The sequence below is a fragment of the Ctenopharyngodon idella genome, chromosome 12 (genome assembly GCF_019924925.1).
Source record: "Ctenopharyngodon idella isolate HZGC_01 chromosome 12, HZGC01, whole genome shotgun sequence".
In the NCBI taxonomy this organism is placed as follows: domain Eukaryota; kingdom Metazoa; phylum Chordata; class Actinopteri; order Cypriniformes; family Xenocyprididae; genus Ctenopharyngodon; species Ctenopharyngodon idella.
The window spans coordinates 30,986,278-31,011,810 of NC_067231.1; the positions used below are offsets into that span (position 1 = coordinate 30,986,278).

At 36.7% G+C, this 25,533-nt stretch overlaps 1 protein-coding gene across 13 annotated transcripts in view; it reads left to right on the plus strand.

Moving 5' to 3' along the window:
* LOC127523192 (calcium-activated potassium channel subunit alpha-1) overlaps positions 1–25,533 on the plus strand; it is a 79,031-nt gene that overhangs the window by 48,908 nt on the left and 4,590 nt on the right. For 2 of the 13 annotated variants that reach the window (XM_051913613.1, XM_051913624.1), the window contains 23 exons: positions 1,667–1,777; positions 1,864–1,969; positions 2,716–2,798; positions 2,893–2,962; positions 3,206–3,361; positions 3,444–3,553; positions 3,965–4,033; positions 6,282–6,293; positions 8,315–8,401; positions 8,518–8,594; positions 9,782–9,955; positions 10,853–10,885; positions 13,249–13,342; positions 16,417–16,540; positions 17,219–17,443; positions 17,520–17,712; positions 18,589–18,702; positions 19,156–19,239; positions 20,228–20,358; positions 21,203–21,397; positions 21,519–21,637; positions 22,091–22,306; positions 24,909–24,937. In XM_051913613.1, coding sequence (XP_051769573.1) covers positions 1,667–1,777; positions 1,864–1,969; positions 2,716–2,798; positions 2,893–2,962; positions 3,206–3,361; positions 3,444–3,553; positions 3,965–4,033; positions 6,282–6,293; positions 8,315–8,401; positions 8,518–8,594; positions 9,782–9,955; positions 10,853–10,885; positions 13,249–13,342; positions 16,417–16,540; positions 17,219–17,443; positions 17,520–17,712; positions 18,589–18,702; positions 19,156–19,239; positions 20,228–20,358; positions 21,203–21,397; positions 21,519–21,637; positions 22,091–22,306; positions 24,909–24,937 — 2,612 coding nt within the window. Of the gene's footprint in view, positions 1–55; positions 148–1,666; positions 1,778–1,863; positions 1,970–2,715; positions 2,799–2,892; positions 2,963–3,205; positions 3,362–3,443; positions 3,554–3,964; positions 4,034–6,281; positions 6,294–8,314; positions 8,402–8,517; positions 8,595–9,781; positions 9,956–10,852; positions 10,886–13,248; positions 13,343–16,416; positions 16,541–17,218; positions 17,444–17,519; positions 17,713–18,588; positions 18,703–19,155; positions 19,240–20,227; positions 20,359–21,202; positions 21,398–21,518; positions 21,638–22,090; positions 22,307–24,908; positions 24,938–25,533 lie in introns of all 13 variants that reach the window. The other 11 variants (XM_051913614.1, XM_051913615.1, XM_051913617.1 and 8 more) reach the window with 11 other exon arrangements.

Consider the following 25,533-nt stretch of genomic DNA (forward strand, 5'->3'; position numbering starts at 1 on the left):
TCGGTGCAGTCTGCCCGTCTGCATGCCCGTCTCTCTCTCTGTCCCATGCATGTAGGCAATGTTTGCTCGCTACGTGCCTGAAATCGCTGCTCTCATCCTTAATCGGAAGAAATATGGAGGGAGTTATAACTCGACCCGAGGAAGAAAGTAAGTCAAAGGAGTGAAGCCGACGAACCTCTAATGAAAAGGTTCTCATTCCGCAGGGTTTGGAGGAGCTCCGACTCTTACCTCAGAGGAAGTGGCTGTAGTCCTTCCTGTGATGTCAGAGCTGCTTCTCCACAGGAAATAGTATAATGACATAGTGACTGAGGGTCTGGGCTCAGATGGCACAAATCATCTCATTGCTTGTCGCGTTCTGTGAGTCGCCCATCGCTTGCTAATCTGTGCTACTTGTGACACTTGGGCAGTGTTTTGTGTCGTCTGTTTGGCTATACTTCCTGAATCCAGAACTTCTGAACTGCACATTTGCTTTGGAGATTCAAAACAAACCCATTTGCCTTTATATACACTACTGTTCAAACGTTCTTTGGAAAGAAAGTAATACTTTTATTCAGCAAGGACACATGAAATTGATCAAAACTGACAGTGAAGACATTAACAATGAAGCAAAAGATTTCTTTTGAACTTTCTATTAATCAAAGAATCCTGCAAAAAGTAATAAAAACTGTTTTCAACATCGATAATAATCATAAATGTTTCTTGAGCAGCAAATCATCATATTAGAATGATTTCTGAAGGATCATGTGACACTGAAGACTGGAGTAATGATGCTGAAAATTCAGATTTGATCACAGGAATAAATTACACTTTACTATATATTCACATAGAAAACAGCTGATTTACATTAGAATAATATTTCACAATTTTTACTGTATTTTTGATCAAATAAACACAGTCCTGGTGATCAGAAGAGACTTCATAAACATTAAAAAGTCTCACTGACCCCACACTTTTGAACATTAGTGTATATATATATTCTCAGTTAAGGGATAATGTCAACAGCATGTCCCAAATATTTATTAAATATCTTTAAAATGAGCTTTTTCAGTAAATTAATAATTAAATCAATTTAATAAGCCATTTTACAAGGTGTCACAATTATGCACATTTTTCACAGTATATGTACAATCACAGTGCAATGGTTTGTGTGTCAGTGGTTAATTTAATGCCATCCAAAACAGATTATATATAAATATATACTTGCTTAAATGTAGAATTGATTATCATTAATCATTTTGATTGATTATCCTTTTCAGACTTTCAATAAAGATTCTTATTCTTGCTTGTTAAATGGTTCGGATGCTTTTGGCTTTAAATTCCCCATGAAATTAAGTTTTTAGGTTTTAGTCTATATTGTCTATTTATTGCTATTTGGTTTAAATTTTCAATATAAGCATTTAAAATGCAGAGACTTTCTCCTCAGGGGAAAAATACACTAGTAATGCTGGTCTTCATCACTTCAGATTACATTCAGGTTTTTAGTCTATTTTTAAGAGTCTGAGAAGTGATTTTTTATTTCACATGATGGCGTCTGATTTTCTCTGTATTTAAGGCTGAATGTTGTTAAACTCGTGATATCACAGACGTGGTTCCTCGTGGTCTGGGCTTGTTTTCTAGTAGTTCCTGTAACGTCTTGAACTCTTTCTCATGATAACTCATTTCTCAGGCATATCGTCGTCTGCGGTCACATCACACTGGAGAGCGTCTCCAACTTCCTTAAAGACTTCCTACACAAGGACAGGGATGATGTCAATGTAGAAATAGTTTTTCTCCATAAGTAAGTAATTGAATGGAGTAGTTGACCTGCTGGCGGTGCTGCGGGCCGATGTCTTGGTCTCACCGTGATGTTGTGTGTGTTTTCAGTATTTCCCCTAATCTTGAGCTGGAAGCCTTATTCAAGAGACACTTCACACAGGTGGAGTTTTACCAAGGATCCGTTCTCAACCCTCATGATCTCGCTCGAGTGAAGGTACGAGTCTGGCAAACGCAGGGTTTTCATAGTCATAGAAAACCTGGAAATATCAAGAATTTTTAAACAATTGGGTAACACTTTATTTAGTAGTAATCTTTAGACATTCTACTAACTACAAGTAACTTGGGCTCTCACTAATGATTATTTTGTTAATCGAGTAATCAGTAAATTATTTTGACAATTAATCGAGTAATCTGATATTTTTTTGTGATAATAAAAATAGACCTAAGCCTTTAAAATGACTTAAAATTCATATAATAACAATGAGGCAATAATATTTGGTTCAAATAAAATATCAAAAGCAAGTAATCATAACATAATATAAACAATCATCTTATGTACATTATGTATTATAACACATGCCTGCAGAGGGCGCCAGCGGCCTGGTGTCATTACAGCAGATCAAATCCTTGTTTAATGTTGGTCAAACGATTCAAATGTTTACTTAATCTTTAATATTTGGCCACTTCTGTATGATAGAAATGCTACAGACTGTAATTTCTTGAACAAGAATATGTGGACATCAAAACATGCAAACTCAGATCGAGGGTTTAAACTTTTATTCTGAAATTGCGATGCACAGTCTTGACTTAATTGGTCTGAATGATTTGAATATTTATGCAGTAATCACAAACAAATGAGCCCATGCAAAAATATGGGAATCCTGCCAATTTCGACCAATTTATTAATTAAGTTTATTCACTTTTTTATATTAGATCTGTTTTAAATCTGTTTTCTCATAGATTGAGTCGGCCGATGCCTGTCTGATCTTAGCCAACAAATACTGTGCAGATCCTGATGCAGAAGATGCGTCCAATATTATGAGGTGACTTACTTTAAACCTCCTTAATAATAAGTTTGTCAACAACTTTTGATGTATTTCAGAAGGGACTTGATTTGAAGTGTGTGTGTTTTTCTAGGGTGATATCCATTAAAAACTACCATCCAAAGATCCGCATTATTACACAGATGCTGCAGTACCACAATAAGGTGAGAGTTTCTCTTTCTGCTTTTACACAAATACTCCATCACACTTGACGTCACTTTGTAATTCCTAGATGCAGGATATTCTCTAAAGAGTACAGAATCCATATTTTGCACGATTTAAATGAATTATTTAAATGAGGAATATTGTGAAGAAAACTACAATGGAGGCGTTTCATGCTCAAACAGCAGCATTACACACAGTAGCTCCTCTTTAACGCGTGTTCTTTCTGTCCTCGTCTTTTCCAGGCTCATCTTCTCAACATCCCGAGCTGGAACTGGAAGGAAGGTGATGACGCCATCTGCCTCGCTGAGCTGAAGTTGGGCTTCATCGCCCAGAGCTGCCTGGCGCAAGGTCTCTCCACCATGCTGGCCAACCTCTTCTCCATGAGATCCTACATCAAGGTCAGTCCGCATGTGGGCAGCTGGAGCGAACCATGTCACCTTTTAAACACTGAGTATGAACTCACAACTTTCTTCTGCTTAGATTGAAGAAGACACATGGCAGAAGTATTATCTAGAGGGAGTAGCCAATGAGATGTACACGGAGTATCTGTCCAGTGCCTTCGTGGGTTTATCCTTCCCCACGGTTTGTGAGTAAGTATGATGTGTGCGGTTATGAATATTACTTTTCCACCTTATTATAATAGTAAAGTCATCAAAAATATACAAATGGAAGTATGAGAATGATCTAGTGAAATATAAACATTTATATTTGAGCTTCTTTAAAGTTGTCACCCTTTGACAAAATTTTTTTTTGCAAAGAAATTCAAATGTCACAGATGTTTGTCTACAAAACTGCATTTATGCAGAAGGTTTAAGTTTATGATCATGAGAAACAAATTCAGTCAAGTATGTTCAAACCTTTGGCAAGTTCCTACTTGATTTAGCTGGATATGTTTCTACATATTTTGGCTGTAAAGTTGCTGGTTTGATCCTTGTAAAGAGATAATATATAGACAATATATAAGATAATTTATTTTTAATTTGCCTTTTATTTCTCTGCAGACTCTGCTATGTGAAGCTGAAACTCCTGCTGATCGCGATTGAGTATAAATCAGACCAGAGAGAGAGCAGGTCTGTCTGATCTTCATTAAAAACCTTCATAGTCCTAAAAGATCCAGTATACTGACAGTAGAGCTGCACGATTAACCGTTAAAAGATCACAATCTCGATTCAAACACCCACGCAATCTCACCGATTTGCCTTTGTCTATTAAACCTTTGACAAAATCTCACTGGAACATTCAGATCTGCGTTGGTGCTGCCGCTGATCCAGAGAGAGTAAACAGCTTCACAAACAGTCTTCTCAACCACACAGTTTTGTTATTTCTGTCTTACACTAATTCATATTATGACAGAAGTACTGGGATAAAAGTTTATAGTCTGAATATTAACACTGATGTCTATAGTAGCGATCAAAATAAAGCAAATCACTATTTGAAAGTTACAGAGCCCTGCACATGACATGCAGGAAAAAAAATTGTAAGCTAAATCGTGCACACGATTTAACAAATCGAGGGATCGAAATGGTAAAACGTCAGCACGATTTAGCAAATCGAGGGATCGAAATGGTAAAACGTCCACACGATTTAGCAAATCGAGAGATCGAAATGGTAAAACGTCAGCACGATTTAGCAAATCGAGGGATCGGAATAGTAAAACGTCCGCACAATTTAGCAAATCAAGGGATCGAAATAGTAAAACTTCCGCACGATTTAGCAAATCGAGGGATCGAAATGGAAAAAACGTCCACACGATTTAGCAAATCGAGGGATCGGAATAGTAAAAAGTCCGCACGATTTAGCAAATCAAGGGATCGAAATAGTAAAACGTCCGCACGATTTAGCAAATCAAGGGATCGGAATAGTAAAACGTCCACACGATTTAGCAAATCGAGGGATCGGAATAGTAAAAAGTCCGCACGATTTAGCAAATCGAGGGATCGAAATGGTAAAACGTCCACATGATTTAGCAAATCGAGGGATCGAAATGGTAAAACGTCCACACGATTTAGCAAATTGAGGTATCGAAATAGTAAAACGTTCGCGCGATTTAGCAAATCGAGGGATCGAAATGGTAAAACGTCCACACGATTTAGCAAATCAAGGGATCGAAATAGTAAAACGTCTGCGCGATTTAGCAAATTGAGGGATCGAAATGGTAAAACGTCCACACGATTTAGCAAATCGAGGGATCGAAATGGTAAAACGTCCACACGATTTAGCAAATCGAGGGATCGGAATAGTAAAAAGTCCGCACGATTTAGCAAATCAAGGGATCGAAATAGTAAAACGTCCACACGATTTAGCAAATCGAGGGATCGGAATAGTAAAAAGTCCGCACGATTTAGCAAATCAAGGGATCGGAATAGTAAAACGTCCACACGATTTAGCAAATCGAGGGATCAGAATAGTAAAAAGTCCGCACGATTTAGCAAATCGAGGGATCGAAATGGTAAAACGTCCACATGATTTAGCAAATCGAGGGATCGAAATGGTAAAACGTCCACACGATTTAGCAAATTGAGGTATCGAAATAGTAAAACGTTCGCGCGATTTAGCAAATCGAGGGATCGAAATGGTAAAACGTCCACACGATTTAGCAAATCAAGGGATCGAAATAGTAAAACGTCCGCGCGATTTAGCAAATTGAGGGATCGAAATGGTAAAACGTCCACACGATTTAGGAAATCGAGGGATCGGAATAGTAAATATTTAGTAAATATATATTTAGTAAATAAAGGGAACGAATTAGTAAATCATGTTATTTACTTTTTTCCTTGCATGTCATGTGTGGGGCTCCTTAGAAAGTAACTTGCCGATTCAAATGACAATTGAACAATTACGTCGAAACACCAGTAGGTGGCGACAAGTGACTGTTAAAAATGTTTTTGTCATTGAATTATTCATTCAAGAGACTCGTTCAAAGACGCTGATTCATCCAGTGATGAAACCAGGGAAGTCTTTATGAGTGAGTCATTGAATCGTTCACTCAATCCGATTTCTTTTTAAACATTTTAAATGGACTGCAGCAAATAACATTTTGTCAGAACCTTTGGTAAATTACATTATTTTGTTCAGTTTGTCTCTTCAGAATCATGATCTCTATTTAAAACAAAACAAAACAAGCAAAAAAATCATGAGTCTCAGTTAATCCAGAATCGTGCAGTTCTAGACAGCAATATATATTTCTATAAAGCGAGATTAACATGTTAACACATTGTTGACTCAAATGTTTAGGAGAACACATCTCTGGTTTGGTCTTTATCCTGCATTTAGTGGCTTGTCTCACTTTGCTGCTGTTTGTGTGTTTGTTTCACACAGGGGTGGAAAATGGTATGAAATTAAGGTTTCGTTTGGTGTGGTCACGTCATGCCAAATTCTCTTGAAAATGTACTCGTCATATTTCCCTGAAACATTCCTGAATGCTTTAGGGTATTTTGTAAATGCTGGGTTAAAACTTTCAGTCGAGACAGTACAGTATATATGTGTAGATTTTCAAGGGATACGTTTCTGTCCTTTTGGTCGAGCTGTGTGTGTTAACTGTAATGTGGCACTGAAACACAGTGGTGACGGTATCTGCCACTGCCCTTCTCAACGTGTTTAATGCTTTTACTGTGAACAAATCTTTTATTTTCTGTGGTGTCACACTTATGCATTTAAACATGCTAAATGTTTAAGGGGCATTTCACGCAAAAATGAAACCTGTCGTCATTTATTTACCAAAACTGTATGACCTTTTTCTTCTGTGAAAAACTAAAAGGAGATGTTAGGCTCAATGTTCTTTTCCATGCAGTCAAAGTGAAAGAGGACAGACAGTCACGCTCCACAAATGACAAAATAACACGTCGAAGCATCCTAAAAGTATTCCATGTGACTTAGATGTTCTCAGTCACTTAAATTAAATTTATTAAAAGGTGCCATTAGACACAGCACTGTCCAGGTGTGATGTCCCTGATAGCAAAAGACATGTTTTTTGCGTGTCATGTGACGGATCGTGATGCAGCTGGGAAAATGTTACACTGAGATTTGAGCGTGGCAGCAGAAGAGAAAATGATCAGTAAACTGTTACTTAAACAGAGCTGTTGTACTGCTGTGGCATTCTGCTAAACATCTCCTTTTGTGTTGCATGAAAGAAAATAAGAATGACATGAAAGTGGAAATGATGACATATCATTTTTGGGTGAACTATTCCATGCTTGCATGCCTTTTAACCAAATGAACTAATACTTTGTGTTTGCATGCAAGAATCATCCTGAAACGTTTAAAACCGTTTATTTGTTTTAGTTCAGATGTAACAATAACTTTCAACTAGAAAAAGGTCCTCAAGTAAACAGTCAGCAACACGAATAAATACAACAGAAAGAAAAAAAACTAATTAAATAGTGTTTTTCAGGAAGATGTACTAACAGTGGTATTCAAATAAGTAATAGCCTACAGCAAAAAATTCAATAATCAAATGTAAAATAACATTGCATAGTCTTACTGTACACATTAAAGTATAGATTAATCTTTATTAAAGCTACTTAAATTATTCAGTTGAGATCTGTGTGTGATTTTCCTTTGTCAGTTGTTGTTTATCATTAATGACAGACGGCAGCAGGTTTATTAGGCTGCTGTCACTTTAAGAGCTAATGTACTGTTACACACGCGTTGTCTTTCTCAACTGTGTACGTTTACTTAAGACATAACCCAATGTTTACATGAATACTCTCCAAAAAGGCATTTTGACAGTTTTGTGTGTATGCGTTTAGGTGCACATCTGAAGCTCATTTGCGTTCGCGCACAGAAAGCGTCTGGTGAACAGTGGTGGCTTTATGCACTTTTAATAACACTGTTTAATATCAAACACGTCCTGCAGTTTAGTGACAGTAGACTGCGTTTTACAACACTCACTTATTCGGCTGATTTTGATATTAAGTTTGGGCTTTTAGGGAGGAACGAAAGCGCGCCGTGAAGGAAAGGAATCTGCGATGGACAGAATGCGGCAGTGGCACAATAATCATTTCACGTCGATTATCATGTTTTCATAATCGTTGGAAGCCTTACAATTACAATTAATTGCACAGCCCTGCTTAATTTCGTTACAAAAATCATGCATGCCCTTATTAACATTAAAATGAGATATTTTTTGAATTCTGTGTTTGACATCACTGTACAAACTCTATATTTAGTCTCTTTTGGGTCCATTATTTTCTTCAGTTTTGATCTGTATGTGAATGTTTGATGGTTCATTTTTGAATGTGTATTGACGTTGTGGCATGAGCCGTCCCATCATGAGTGCAGAAATGTTGTCATGAACGCGTATGATTTGGAGGGCAGTTTTCAGAAGACATTCTGTGGTTTGTTTTTCACAGCACTCTGATTAACCCGGGCAATCACGTGAAGATGCAGGAGGGAACGCTGGGCTTCTTCATCGCCAGTGATGCCAAAGAGGTGAAGAGGTGAGGAGTTCGTCAGATTTGTGTTGTGCTGTTCTCTACATATCCAGATATAGATTCATATCATATCAGCTCTTTTATTGTGTGGATGGTTTGAGTAAAATCATCTTTTCCATCAGGGCACTTTTCTACTGTAAAGCTTGTCACGATGACATAACAGACCCAAAACGGATCAAGAAGTGTGGATGCAAACGAAGTAAGTTTTCACAGGCTATTCATTACCATGAGAAGATTTATTAATAATTGCCTTACATTCACTCTATATATAGGGTAAAGTGTATTTAATTTTACTTCTCATTTTACATAAAAAATACAAGTATTTTTTTATTGCAATATTTATTAAGTTATTTAATTAGATAAACTCTGTTTTGGGATCATTAAATTAGATTTGTTGTAAGGATTTTACATTGCACTTGACCACAATTTTCCCCACAGCTGGCAAACAGTGATTTAGATTCCTAACAGAGGAAGAATTCTTTCTCAAGAATTTGTGTGTATATTTACAAGGAGTCGTCTTTTTGTTCCCAAAATCACTGCACCGTCTGGCCACATTATTGACCTTTTTGGCTTTTACCTCCACCTGATACTTTTTTAAATACATCAAAAACATTTTTTTTTTTTTTTTTAGTAATTGACACATTTTACATTTTCCCTTTTTCTCGCTGCCCTGGATCTGTGATCATTTCCCTCACCCTCTGATAGTGTTGTATTGTGAGTAATGACTGCCTTCATCTGTTAATGCAGATTGCTACTGTAGCCTGCTGCATGTGTGAACGTAAAACTACATCTCCCATCAACCCACTGTCATCCACCACATCATCAGCAGGAGACAGCTTTACTTTTCAATGTTCTAACAGGCTCCTAACAGTACTTGGGCTTTTCTGAGGATTATTCTGTTTTGAGTTTAGATGTAACCCAATATGTTTTTCTTTTGTTGTGTTTTTTTAAGAACATATTTTTTTTTAAGATACATTTTTGTATTTTATATAATTTATGAGGTAAAAAAAATCTTGTTTTTTTTATATACCATGGCAGGACACGTTACAGTGAGCTCCTGATATCTCCTTCACATTCACCTCCATGCATTTCCATGGTTCACCTACATCTCAAAAATAGAATATTCCCAGGAATATAAAAAATAATTAAAATAGAATTGGAACCATTTGAGCTGATACATCTTTTTTGAAAAATACAACAGATTTTACTCTGTAAAAGAATTGTATATAACTTGATAACAAACATGTTTTTCTGACGGTGTTCCTCAGGGCTCTGTACTCGACCCGCTGTAGTTTCCAGATGTCCAGCTTCTGTTAGTGAAATAATGCTCCCATCCATTAACATGCTTCTCCTCCTCCTTTCCCCTCATCCACCCCATGACCCCAGATAAGAAGTCCACCTACAAGAGAATGCGTCTGGCATGTTGTGTAGCTTGCGGTGGGGCAGAACGTGGCTGCTCGTGCATGTCAGACAGTGTGGCTAGTAACATGGAGGTTCTGCACCGTGGCTACCCCTTCTCTCCCGTGTCTCTGTATGATAACACGACCACTTTACACTCCTGTAAGTGAACGCCTCCCCAGGTGGCACTTGTGCCGAGTGCCTGTGTAGTCATCTGTGCCCGCTGCCTGTGTATGTGCCATCTGGCTGGTGCGGTGCCATGTAGTGGCATCTGATGTTGTGAAGGCTGCTGTAAGCCCATGGATGTACAGTATCTGTGTGGTAGACTTGGTCTCCTGCATGCTGTTTGTGTGAAATGTAATAAAGCAGTTCAGTAGTTTAGTTTTGTGATTCATTAAATCTTCATTTTAATGTTTTATTTTGCTTTTGGAATAATATAGCGGTCATTATCTGAATATGTCCTTTATGTGTACTAGTTTATGCTGTTTTATGCTAATAATTTAGATGTGGTGATATGGTGATCGGAATTGCTAACACTTACAGGAAAATGGTTATATAGGAGAATTATACAGTATATGCTGTAAATACGCGCAGTATGTATATCATTTGTATATGAGGATGAGAGGATGGATGTGTAACAGCTTACACCAGCCTAAGGTGTCCCAGCCTGACCAAGCTGGTCTGGTTTGATGGTTTTAGAGGCATTTTGGGTCAGATGGTCAGGCTGGGAGACCAGCTAAACACCTTATTTAAGTATAGTAATAGTATGCCAGTGGTAGTTGGATAGTGTACTATTTCGTCTAAGTATGTGCATGATTTTTGGGCTAATATTTCCCACAACCCCTTGAAGAGTTTGTGTAGGTTTTTTTTACTTTTATTTAACATGTTAATTTATAGACTATAGCTTTTTTAAGATGGTCAGTTCTGTAGAGAAAAAAAAAAAACACCCACACTAGCCGATTTATTTGCATTTTTGGCTTTCATTACTGAAATGCTCACTGGTTCATCATTTCATTGTTCCATGTGTCTTAACTTCATTTTGTCTTTGCATTTTCTCAGCTAAAAGTAACTATAATGGATACATCAAATCAAGTAAGTCTTTCCCTCATTTTTACTCATATGTTTCTTAACCTGCTGTCGTGTCTTACTCACTTTCTTCATTCATTCTTCTGTTCATGTCCAAACCTTAGTGTGTTTGTTCTGGTGTATGTGTGCAAATTAAGGTGTAGAAACACCAGCTGCAGAAGGCTTATATACAGCAGCCCCCAAAGAAGTATTTGAACAACTAAATCACACATACAGTAAATATGTAATTCCATTTATCAAAGCAAGTGTCATTCAAAAGCAGATGCTGCAGTGATGTATAACTCTTTTGCTCACTGGTAATATTTATTGGATGTACAAAGTCAGTTCACACAGGCTGTAAGTGTCCAAATACTTTCAGGGGTCTGTGTGTTTCCTCTGAATCTGAATGTAATGCACCTGCTCTCATTCAGCACCAGGTGGCGCTGCTGCACTGCAGTTCTGATAATGTGGTGTTAGACCTTTATAAACTGCTTGTGCTTTAGCTTTCATATGTTTTCATTGTTTGTGAAGTTTTTTTTATGTAGAATAATGCAGAATATGTCAGCTAATTTTAGTTTGGAATTGTCACTACTACCTGACAGATGTCAATAATAATTCAAACTTTAAAAAAAAAAAAAAAAAAAAAAAAATTAATACAGTTAATCAATATTTTAAAAATCATGCACTGGATTTAAATCTGGATTTATTTTTTCCATTGTAAAAAATGGTATTTTCAAGCATCACATTAAATAGCAATAAAAATATTAGGTTTCAAAACTATTTGACAACAGTCAGCAGCTGTCTTTAATATTACAGTTGTTAGTCAAGATGGCAGTGTTATTAAAAATAACATTGAATTAAAAAAAAATATATATATATAATATATATATATATATATATATATATATTTCCCATAGAAATACTGAATTGAATAAGTAATATTAAAATAAAATTTGAAGTAAAATTGAAATAAAATTTCTAAAATGATATCATTCATACATTAGCAACAGTATAAAAAATATCCAGTGAAATCTGCCTGATTATGAATGTTTCTTGTCCGACAGTAAATGATGAGCTCAATCCGACATTCCAGCCCCAGAATCCTAAACCCATCCTAAGCAGAGCTCCGAGCGCAGTGAGAGCGCCCCCTGCTGTCTCAGGCGTCCGTGTGTCAGTGTCTGTAGTAAATAACCGTAAAGGGAGTCTGCTGTCACCCGCCGCCTCGTACCTGCACAGACTCAGTCTGGCCAGCTCTAGAGAACTGTATCAGAGCGGCGCGGGCACAGGAGCGGCCGCTGATGCCAGCCGTCTGCATCGGGCCTGTAGTCTGCCTGTTAAATACAGATATCATTCCAGCCACGGCTCCACCTCCACCACCGGCCCGCGCACACTCTGTAAGACTCGGCCTGGCATTGTGGGAAATGCATGTGGACTAACAGAGTTTAGAAATACTAAAACGGTCCTGTGTTCATTATTGGAAAAATACTAAATCAGTGTGTTTTATCGTTTACAATGTTTAGAAGAGCTGGGGGCAAAATTAAAACCAAAAAACAAGCCACTTTTAATAAAATTCATGAATATTTAAAATGTAAAGATTAATTATAACATTTTTTTTATTTTTAAATTTTGTTAAAAAAAATTTATAGTTAAAGTTAAACTAATATAAAGCTGTAAAAGTTTTTAAGGCATAATTAACTATTACTACATAATTAATTTGCATTATTTAATTAAAATTGGGCAGTTTCTTGGCAGATATTTATGGCACTGTGCATTTCTTTCACCAGCCATTGGCAGATAAGGTTAATGATGAGTTAGTTCACTTTAGTTATATTATCATATAAGTAACTAATATTAATATAGTAATTAATCTTAGACCCTGGTTGAAAGCGCGGATGCGTTTAAAAAGTGAGTGAAATAATCCATTTTAATGGTGGTACGTGTGAAACTAACGCTGTACAGAGCTGGTAAAGAAACTTCCCACTCTTCCTCTTTCCATACGGTTCATCCCTCCTTATTTTCTCCCACAGCTGCTTGACTGTGTGTTTTGATGGCTTGTTAAAGGTTAAAGGGATAGTTCACCCAAAAATGAAAATTCTGTCATTTACTCTCCCTCAAGTTGTTAAAAACCTGTATGAATATGTTTGTTTTACTGAACACAAAAGAAGATATTTGGAAGAATGTTTTTAACCAAGCAGATCTCGCCCCTTATTTAGTAGGAAAAAAATACTATTGTAGTAAATAAAACATTCTTCCTGATATCTTCCTTTGTGTTCAGCAATTATAAATTATACAAGTTTGGAACAACTTGAGAGGGAGTAAATGCTGACAGGGTGATCTATCGCTTTAATGAACGAGTTTCGTGGCGTCTCACACTGTCTCTGGTGTTTCAGTAGTTGAGGAGGAGCAGCAGTCGGCTCTGTCGCCCAAGAAAAAACAGCGTAATGGAGGCATGAGGACGTCACCCACTTGCTCGCCAAAAATCAGGTAAGATCTCAAATGTGTTTCTGCTTCAATAAATACAACCATAAAACATTGTGATGGATGTTTTCCCCTCACATATATTTCAGAAAATGTCTTTGAAATATTCAAATCTAAACCCTGCACGAGATCATGCGTGCGCACTAGCGTGAGTGTGTTTTCGAGGTCGCAGGGCATCTCTATCCCCGCACAGCTCCAGCCAATCAGAGGCCGGGATCAGTCCCTGTTGCCTCAGGCTGTAGTTCTGCAGTCCCGCCCGCACTTAGTGCTGTCCGACACGCCGCCTGCTTTTAACTCCGAGTACCTGCCTTTTATCCTGTCCGCCGGAATTAAAGATCCATTTATTGATTTTGACGGATGAAAGAGCTGCTATTGAATTAATAAAAGCCATTAATATGCAATGATGGAATGAGAATAATATCTTCTGAATACTTTATCAGGACAGCAGACAGGAATGATTCATATTATTCGGACAGTAATTAACAACAAGTGGGATTTAGAGGGAAATAGATCAATTAATGAACCATATATATATATATATATATATATAGTGTAATAGTATTTTGTTATATGTTTAAGAATATATACTTTTTGTTAGTTTCCTTTTTTAGACTTTACTTTAAATAATGATTAGTTCTGTAACGTTCACGTTCCGGACTCAAGCGCTGAAGATCTGCTGTTCTTTCTTCATTCGCAGCTCATGTGAGATCTGTGCTTGTGTTGTCTCTGTATGGGCATGTAACACAGAAGCAGCAGGATAGTCGCGTATGAGCCGTTTCAGGGTACTTTTATTCCAGCCGTTTCATTGTCTGCACCGTTCTGCCGTAGCCTTAGGGCTCTTTTGCTTGTACAAGCGGCAGAAAACACTGTGGTGTAGCGTATCAGCTGCGGTTAGAGCCTGCAGGCCCGAGTGAATTAGTAATGAAGAGCAGATTGAATCGAGCTCTTTAGAAAGCATGTTAGTGTCAGGTGATGTGAGGGAAGAGAGCTCTCTCAGGGCAACAACGCTCTTCATAGCCTGGAGAACATCAGGGCTTGAGCTCATCCAGTGGATCTGGTGTGTATTAAACACATTCATAACAAACAATGCAAAATAACCTAAATACTCTAGTATTTCTGCCACTCCTCAATCTGAGGCCCGTGTCATAGTTATATTATCACTGTACATTATCAGATATATATATATATATATATATATATCCTTTTTTTCTAGTGTATGTTTAGTAACTTAGTGACATTATTCTTCTTCTTCAGTGATCTAATAATCACTTAATTTCTCTTTATGTTTAAAGAATTTCTCCAGGATATTTATGCAATTTACAGTATATTCATGGTCTTTGTTTTCCAGCCTGTATTTGAGTGTGTGTGAGTGTGTTTGTGTCAGGTCAGCTACAGGACCCGACTGAGACACACTCACTCTCTCCTGACCGCTCTGAGCAGATCAGCCAGATATTGATTTCCTGCTGGCGAGGATCGTATAAATGTGTTCAGCATTGACAGATCCAGCCCCTGAGAGTATGGGATAGAGCGAGCGAGGCTGTTTGTTGAAACATTAAACGTTGTTTCGCTGTGAGAGATTGAGTCTTTATGAATCTGCTGTCAGTGAAGGTCTGATGGAGTCCAGTCTGATGTCACGTCTGATAACACTCAGCTCAGCTCTTCATCAGGAAAACACGTCCAGGTCACGTTACGCGCTAAAATCAGAAAATGTCAATTATGTTTTGCATAAAGAAAAGACGAGGTGAACAGCGTAACTTTATTAAGGAAAAAAAGAGAAAAATCCAACATGAGAAATAAACGTATCAATGTGCTCAAGCTCATCCAACAGACAATGAGTGAAACTGAGGGCGGTAAAAACACAACTAACTGTGGATAAACACGAACAGGTGTGTGAAATCAATTAAACAGTAAGTAACCATGACAACCGATGATACGCGTGCTAGAAACAATGTCAGTAATTAAGACAAACTAAAAGTCCTTGAACATTAAAACACCACAGAATGTGACAATTGTTCTGCTTTGTGACGTTCATTTTGAATCTTTTTTAAATAAGAAAATAAAATCTGAATGACATTAAAAATTGTTACTGTTCAAGTTTTTACCAAGGTTAACGATCGTTTTTCAATTAGTGGTAGATCATTTAAATTTATAATAAATTGTGTGTGTGTGTGTGTGTGTGTATATATATATGTTTTAGTAACACAATTGGTGACATTATATTCTTTTTTGTTATATAACAATAACTCTATAAATGTATTATATTTATACATTGCATGTTAAAAACATATATAAATAGTTATTTTTATATTTGTTTTAGTAACAAAATTATTGATAAAATATTTTGTTTATTTATTATGCTATTTAACTATTATATGTATAAATTTAGTGTAAAAAATATAATAAAAAAATATATAATTTAATTATATATTAATAACGTTATATATATTTTAAAGTATTTTTTAATTTTTGATTTTCATTTTTTGTTATTTTGTGGTGAAGCATGACTCATGTTCGTGACAGATGTTCAGATAATCCGTGTGTTTGTGATGTAATGTGGCAGTAGCGTGTAGCTGGCGTGAAGGTGAGCCGCCGCCCGCGGTCTCTGTTCGCTCTGACAGCGGGCGTCTCACGCGGTGCTGACCGTGCGGTTTTGCTGTCACGGTGCGCATTAAATTTGATGGACAGGGAGCTGGAGGAAGTGAAGAGAGCCGTCTAGAGCTCAGCTCAGCCTCTAATGGCCTAATGATGGAGGGAGACGGACTGAAAATAAAGTCACAACAGCCGGCTGCGGCTGACGGATGGAAAAGCTCTCTGACAGTATGCTGAAACCTTCACCCCTCTAATGGGCGAATCAAACGTCCCTGAGACCCCAGAGCTTCACTACGACCCCGTTCTCCATCATGTCCTGTAACACGAGCCGCGCTTCCCAGAATCCAATTCATTCTCTGAAAATTTCTGATTTATAAAGACTACAGCATGTCGTTGATCTTGTTCTAAATGGAACCGAAGCATGCATTTTCCCAACTCGAGATGTGGGTATTTTAACTTTTCAGTGTTTTTTTGTGGTTTGTTTATTTCAGGCATGACCCGTTGTTGGTCCCAGGACACGATCAAATGGAAACAATGGATGAGAACATAAAGAAATATGATTCTACAGGCATGTTTCACTGGTGTCCTTCAAAAGACATAGAGAAGGTCACGCTGGTAAGAGACAATCAGAACATCACAAATCAGAATTGAGTGTTGAATGAATTTTAGAACGGCAGAATTTCTCCAGTATTTAGATGTCAGACCAGTGTTATAGTATCATATTTTATATTGTATTATAGTATTTATTAATATTTTAAATTAGTTTTTATTTGTAAATTTTCCATTTTAGTTTTAGTAATTTTAGTACTTAAGCTAAATGGAAATTAGATATGTTAGCTTTTTTGTTACCTAGTTTTCTTGTTTTTGTTGTTGTTTTGTTTTGTTTTGTTTTGTTTTTCTATTTTGCTGAAAGTATAAGATTTTGTGACTTTTCCTACTCTTGCTATACTTCATACTTCAGTACAATAACATTGCTAAAATTTGCCAATATTCATTTTATAATAAATCCAAAAGCAAAACACATGCAAATAACTATAAATGGGAGTGGAAATGGCAAATGAGCGAATGAGCGGTCCTCTGGAGCCATCTACTGGTTATAGTGGTAATTTCATGTCATTTTCATGTTAAAAGTGTTTGTTTTCCAGCAGTTGACAGAAATTCTTTTTCCATGTTATCTCCATGAATGAAAATAAGAAATGTAGATCTTCTTTAAAGTTAATTCCACTGCACAAGTGTATAGTTAAAAATATAATAGTATTTAAAACATTACATTTGTCTGTTGTTCTCTCTCAGACTCGGAGCGAGGCGGCGATGACCGTTTTGAGCGGTCACGTGGTGGTTTGTATATTTGGGGACGTGAAGTCGGCCCTGATTGGTCTGCGTAACCTGGTGATGCCTCTGAGAGCCAGTAACTTCCATTATCACGAGCTGAAGCCCATCGTGTTCGTGGGATCTCTGGAGTACCTGAAGAGAGAGTGGGAGACGCTACACAACTTCCCCAAAGTCTCCATCTTACCTGTGAGTGGGCGTCTCTGTCTGTTAAACCAATGATGGCGTATGAGTGCCGTGTTTCTGACGCGTGTCACATGTTCAGGGCACTCCATTGAGCCGGGCCGATCTGAGAGCCGTCAACATCAACTTGTGTGACATGTGCGTCATCCTGTCAGCAAATCAGAACAATATCGATGACGCCTCTCTGCAGGATAAGGAATGTATTCTGGCGTCTCTCAACATCAAGTCCATGCTGTTTGATGACAGTATTGGACTTCTGCAGGCCAACTCTCAAGGTCTGGTTTTCCATTACATACATCAAATACAACTATTATTAAATATCATTTACTTGAGATGCAGATAAAGATACTGAGTTTTGTTTTCTGAAAAATGTATCAAAATGAAGTGGATTTATGCTTAAAACAAGAACACATATCTGACAGTGAGGTCGGATTTCTGACCCCATTGGCAGATATTTTTTCTTTTTTTTTTAAGCATAAATCCACTTTTGATACAAGACTAAATATCTTGAAGTGCCCCTATTTTAAAGGCTATTTTAAAGGCTCCTAATGTTGTTTTGAAGTCTCTATAGTACTTTTACACACATCCAAGGTCAAAAAACACTTTAATTTTCTCATAATATCCACTGCAGCATCAGCTCTTTTCTCTCTGTGTCTGAAACGCTTCGTTCAAAGATTCGGTCTCTCTAAACCCCGCCTTTCTGAGAGCTGCTCTGCTCTGATTGGTCAGAATCCAAACGCTCATTATCATATCTGAATCTCAGCTCTTGATTCACAGTGATACGAACAGTACTGATGGCGTCGGTTTTACCGTATCAATCTCATCAAAGTGGATTTGCTTTGGCAGCAGAAAACAGCGTCTTCTCGACATGAACAACACGAACCAAACTCTTCCAGTCTCAGATACAACTACAGTGATTGAGGGCGGGGCAAAGAGACGCTGTTAGCTAATAGGCTGGCGTTATGCAAATTAGTTACAAACCCAGCAGGAGTGAGACTGAATTACTGACGACTCGTTTCAGTTCAGAATCAATTCTTTCTTTTACGAGACAAAAACTCAATTTATCAAAACAATAAAAAACATTTTTTCATAGTAAAAGCCAAACAGGCAGTCAGAAAGAAATAAAATGGTTTTGTTTGTTCCTGCTCCAGGTTTCACTCCTCCTGGGATGGATCGCTCCTCTCCGGAGAACAGTCCCGTACACGGACTGGTACGGCAGGCGTCCATAACCACAGGAGCAAACATTCCCATCATCACAGAGCTCGGTGAGCCCACACTCACGTTCACACACTCCTGTTCATCAAGGACACATTAAACTGATCAGAAGTGACAGTAAAGACATTTATAAAGTCACAAAAGTTAATAAATGCTGTTCTTTTGAACTTTATAATCATCAAAGAATCCTGAAAAATAAAATATATCACAGTTTCCACTAAAATATGAAGCCGTTTTCAACATTAATAATAATCATAAATGTTTCTTGAGCAGCAAATCATCACATTAGAATGATTTCTGAAGGATCATGTGACACTGAAGACTGGAGTAATGATGCTGAAAATTCAGATTTAATTTAAGTAACATTAACTAACAATAAGCAATAACGTTTGCATGTAAATGGCTGTTTTAGTAACTGCTGGTTTTGGTAAGTTTATTTTGCAGCTATTTTCTGGGTTTATGGTAACTAGTTGCTATGGTAACTGGTTGTTTTATGCTGCTAGTTAAAACAGACAAGTTGCTGCCCCTGGTTTCTCTGAGCCAGGACAAGAGCAGCGGAAACAACATCCCAATGATAACTGAGCTGGGTAAGACCCGCGGCGGGCGGCTCTCAGAGCTTCTGTTCCACACCTGAATGACCTGCTTCATTTCTCATCCTCTGGACTTTATTCCTTTAGTTTCGTCAGTGTTTCAGCTTTTCTTTTGATGCACTCTGTTGCTGTTTACGGGTGTTTTCGATGTTGGCATGAGCGCTGTGTGTGACCGTCGCATGCTGTGAGTCCTGTGTGCTTTTGTGTGGTCAAACTGCTCATGAATGGTCTTTTCAGAAATAATCGCTTAGTGTCTCAGACAGGAAACACACCAGTTCAGGGTCCAAAATGAACTTCCTGCCACTTCTGCCAATGAAATGACAATATTCTCCAGCCATAAATGTTTTTTTACTGACCATGAAACTGCATTTTGCATTTTTTTATTTAATGAAAAAAAAATATATATATATATATTAATTGTATTAAAATAAAACTTAAAAACTTTAATGTATTGATCTTGTAGGCTGTTCTTCTTACTGTTGGACTTCTGATGAACTTCTTGTTAATCCTCTGGTGCTCTTCGGTCATTTTTGACTGAAAAATGATACTTTCTGTTCTTTCTTTTTTTCTTTTTTTTAGAATTTAAAACAGTATTTTTTTTTTTTTTTTGTGGGGCGGAGTTGTCATGAAAAATGTTATAATACAAAAAAAAGTCCTGAAATGGTCCATCGTTGTGCAATATGTATTTTAAATGTGTTTTTGTTTTGTTTAAGTTTGCGGTGAATCGTGACTCATGACAGTGTTATCAGATTCTGGAGAAGAACCTCATCTAGATTAGATTGTTTTTTTAGGCTGTTGTTCTTACTGTTCTAATGAAGTTCTTATGAAATTTACCAGCCACTGACCTGGAAAGTTACTCCAGAAAGTGTTCATTTTTGACCCTGTGTTTTCCTGTTATTTCCTGTGAATATTCTTTAATAATAATCCTCACTTAAATAATTACATTCCTAACAATCAGTGTGTGTGTGTGTGTGTGTGTCTGCAGTGAACGACTCAAACGTCCAGTTTCTGGACCAGGATGATGACGATGACCCCGACACGGAGCTGTATCTCACTCAACCCTTCGCCTGCGGGACAGCGTTTGCCGTCAGCGTGTTGGATTCGTTGATGAGTGCTGTAAGTGAAAACACTGACCTGCGTCTGTAACCCTCTGGTCTCGTTCATTTGAGAGTCACACTTCACGGTCAAAAGTGACCGAACACCTGAAATGAAACTTTTATATTTACAGTAAAATCAATGTAATATATTTTTGTTCAATAATATTTTTATTTTGTATTTTGAGAGAATTTCATGGTACTAATTAATATTTTGTACAATAATTATGATCATTTTTTCCCACTGAAAATAAAACAAAAATCTAATTTTTTTATTACTTTTTAATTAAAGCAGTATTTCATGTTAAAATAGAGACAATGCCTTCAAAATCTAATTTTTCAAGGCAGATTAGCGCCATCTGGAGGGAGTGAAAAAAGAAAAACACTTTTTGTTTTGATTTTTTTATTTGAAATGTTGATTTGAAGTGTCAGTTTTTGCATTAATTTTACTGCAGTCAAACCTGAACACAGAGGAGGACATTTTGTAACACATAACATCAAAATTCAACAAAAATGATCGGGAATGCTTCATCAGAGCTTAATCAACCTGATTTCACTCTTCTTCGAGTCTTCTGGCTCAGTTTTGTCGTATAGTTTCAGCCACACCAGTTCATTTGTGTTTTCTATGGTCGTCATTTTTGACTGCGAACAACACAAGTGTGACTTTTTTTTTTTTTTACATCCATTTAGCTTTTTCGAATCAAGTCCACGTTTATATATGTGGTCACATAATGACTGCCTCAGTAATGGTAGAGTTTCATATGAAGTAGTGATTTTTTACAATTTCAAAACATTTTTTTTTTGGTCTAAAATGACCGAACATCACCAGAGGGTAATGCTTCTCTCGGCCTGTCTTTCTCTCTCAGACGTACTTCAATGATAATATTCTGACTCTGATCCGGACGCTGGTGACGGGCGGTGCCACGCCGGAGCTGGAGGGTTTGCTGGCGGAGGAAAACGCTCTGCGCGGAGGTTACAGCACCCCTCAAACCCTGGCCAACAGAGATCGATGCCGCGTCGCCCAGCTGGCGCTCTATGACGGACCCTTCGCTGATCTCGGGGTCAGATTTATTCATCTTTATTTGACATACAAGTGTTTGAACAGCCATAAAATGATGTTCCTCTTCCAGTTTAAACACAACTCTGTAGCACCATATAATGTTTATCGTTGTTTGTTTTCAGGACGGTGGCTGTTACGGTGATTTATTCTGTAAAGCATTAAAGACGTACAACATGTTGTGTTTTGGAATCTACCGATTAAGAGACGCACACCTGGGATCCCCGAGTCAGTGCACCAAACGGTGAGAGAACCGACCGCTTCACTAGCGTTTGTTTTGTTCGTATGGGACATGTTTGTGATATTCAAATGTTTGCCTGTAAGATTTTTAAAGTCTCTTCTGCTCACCAACGCTGCATTTATTTGATCAAAAATACTGTAAAAACAGAAATATTTTTACAATTTAAAATCAGCTGTTTTCTATGTGAATATATAGTAAAGTGTAATTTATGATATGATGATTCAGTTTAACTCTTTCCCCACCATGACAGAATTTTCCGTCAATTCATGTTCCGTCAATCCAAGAGTACAGAATCTATAGAGTTAATGCATCCTTGCTGAATAAAACTATTAATTTCTTTCAAAACGGTGATCCCAAACTTTTGAACGGTAGCTCATATGAGCAAGTTATTGATCTTTTCTTCAGTAGATTGTGTTTCAAATGAAACTGTGTGAACGTCTGTCTCTCTCGTTACAGATACGTGATCACAAACCCTCCGTACGACTTCGAGCTGGTGCCTACAGATCTGATCTTCTGCCTGATGCAATTCGACCACAACGCCGGCCAGACCCGCACCAACCTGTCCGCTCAGTCCACCTACTTCCCCAGCAAAAAGAGCCCGTCCGGACACTCCATCCCCTCGTCCGCGCGGCCGGGTCGTAGCCGGAGCCGCGACCTGCGGGACAAACAGAAGTACGTTCCTCTGTAAGCTTCTGTGCGTTTGAGCTGTGCCTGTTTGTTCTGGCGACATGTGACGTCACGGACTCATGAGAAACGCAGATTCCGGACTTTATTTTTTTACTTCACACGTATCAAATGTTTACTGAGCGTAATTGATGTTGCATCTGTATAAACCACCGGCCACCGTTTACACGAGAAACCATGTTTTGTTTGATGATTGGTGTCTTCACACGGGTAACACTGTGTTGGGTCAGTTAATCAGTTTTACCATTTTGCACTTTAACTGCACTTTAACCTAGACTTTCACGACGCCGACCCGACGAGTGCTTGTGTGGCTCATGAACGCGTTACGCCTTTGTGCTTCGACATCCTGATGTTCCTGCAACACGGCTGCTGTCTCACATCACACACCTACACTGAGCTCCAAACGTCTGACGCTTGTGTTCAAAAATTATAGTCAAAAAGTAATATTATTTTAATAAATATTACATTTTCTGATCATATAAATTGCAGTGATAATTACATTTTTTTTTTGCAATTTGTGATTTATTTTCTAACAATTTACATTCACAACACAAAATCTGTATAATTCAATCACAGATCCATAAAATAATTGAACAATACATATTAGAAAAAATAAAAATAAAAAATAGCAAACAAATCCACCAAATATAAAGGACAACAAATGAAAAATGACTAATATTGTGTATATATTTTAATTGAAAAAAATCAATTGATTTAATTACTGTATTTTTAGTTTAAAATATTACAAGTCAATAAAATATTATAAAATAAATAATACTTATATAATAATATTAATAATTAATATTATTTAGTATTATTAAATAAATAATAATCCATTTTCTAATATTATAAATTACCATGAAAATTTAAATAAACTTGAATTTACTTAATTTTTTTTTATTCATTTATTTATTGATTGATTGATTTTTTTTGCATTTTTTTAACACATTAGATTGACAACTCAATCGATGTCAAATAAACATTTCGTGGATTCTTGCAGTAGAGAAAAATGTGTATAATTCAATCAATTACAGATTCATAAAATAAATGAACAATACATATTAGAAATATTAAAAAATAGCAAACCAAATATAAAGGACGACGAATGAAAAATGTCTAATAAAGTGTACATATTTTAACTGAAAAAATCAATGAAATGTTGTGATGTTAATCTAAATTGTTAAAAAAAATAAAAAACTTAATTTTCACTGCAATTTATATGATCAGAAAATGTCATATTTATTGAGTATTAAAATAATATTTTTATTGACTTGTTGACTTGAAAATATAAATGTAATTTTAGTTTAAAATATTATAGTCAATAAAATATTATTATTAAATATTGCATGTTCTGATAATATAAATTACAGTGAAAATTTAAATAAACTTGAATATTTTTTAATTTATTTATTGATTGATTTTTTTTTTTGCAATTTTTTAACAATTTAGATTCACAACACAAATGATGTCAAACATTTCATGGATTCTTGCAGTAAAGAAAAATCTGTAAAATTCAGTCAGTTACAGATTCATAAAATAAACGAACGAGACATATTAAAAATGAATTAAAAATGACTAATAAAGTGTACATATTTTAACTGAAAAAAAAAAAATCAATTGCAGGTCAGTGTCACAAAACGTTTGATTATTATTGACCCAGAAGGAATCAGAAATATTTATTTTATCCCATATAATTTCTGTAAGATTTGTCATTGTTTTCTCAGATGTTTGGACTCACTGTATTCATACATTAATATACTGTATGTGCTCATAAAGAATGTTTTATTTTCGATTCACTGCCTTCTTGAGATGACAGAATGAGAGTAGAATCACATGATCAGCCTTGACAGAAACGCACAGCATTTGCATGAAGACGTGTGTTTACGTCTCATACGAGCTGCTGACGTTCGCCGCTGTGAAACGTGCGCTTTCTGGATCGTGACACAAAGGCGAAATGTCACTCGTGATTCCTGAGCAGGTTTTAGAGTCAGGTTACTGACAGATTCATTGTGATTTAAAGACCCTAATGGAAAGACACCGAGGACTGATGGTTGGACAGATTGGACGGCTCTCAATGGAAACGAAGTTAAAGCGCGTGTCGTTTCGCTGCGATGCTCAGATGTTTCTGTTCTAGAGTCATTTGACACGTTTTATCTTCCACTTTCAATATTTCTAAGGCTGTTAAACACTTTTGGACTGAACTTTGGTTGGTTCAAGAAAATGTTGCGATGCTGCAAGAATCGATGTTTGAGAGTTTTTGTAAAGAAGCAAGCAGGACGTCTGTTTGCTTTGTGTTTAATTCACGTTCATCGCTATAGTAACATGCTCACACCAAAGTTTTGATTCTCTAAATATCAAGTGTAAGAGATTTTTCTTATATGATTATAATGAACTAGTGTATGCGACATCTTAAACATAATAAAATATTTTTTTTCTGTATGGATGATGTGAAGTCTTTGCTTTAAAACACGTTTGCTGTTGTTGGGCGTCTCAGAAGCTCAGTTTTTAAATCCATCATGCAGATTTTATTGAGTTGCATCAAAGAATCAGGATGTTTCAACTTACACATTTACCTTTACCTTTCTTTAAGTGCGCCCAGGACGAATAGAGGGCTCTCAGGTATGGAAATAAATGCATGTCATTACTGCAACCATCTCTCATAATTCAGATGGTTATGAGCTGAAAGCCGTGCATTCAGACGTCACGCCAGCATTAATTCTTTGCTTTCTAACTGAAAGCAAAGCAGCTTTTGGCAGTTCTGAAGGTCATGTCTGCAGTGCATGTGTCTTCTCTAGATTCAGCGGATCAGTAGATGTCTTGATCCATACGAGCTCCATAACAATGCTTCTACCATCCGACCGTCTGTAGAGATCGAGTGTTTGTAGTGCTGTAGTACATACTTCCTCTGTAGTTTGCATGGTTTTGATTTTTAACATATGAGCATGATTACAACAAAATCATTTATAAAAGTCCCTACACTGCAAATGATCTCAAATGTCTTCATCAACAAAAATAAATGAATAAACAATATATAAAAACACACATATGCACAAGAAAATACAAGATCAAGAAATTCTATGAAATATTGCTGGGGGTTTTTCTTTTCAAATATTAAAAAAAAAATCCCTAAAATTCAAATTCTCAAATTTCTTCACCAAAAAAAGTTTGCATTTAAATAATAAATTGTAAAAAAAAAAAAAAAAAAAAAAAATGTA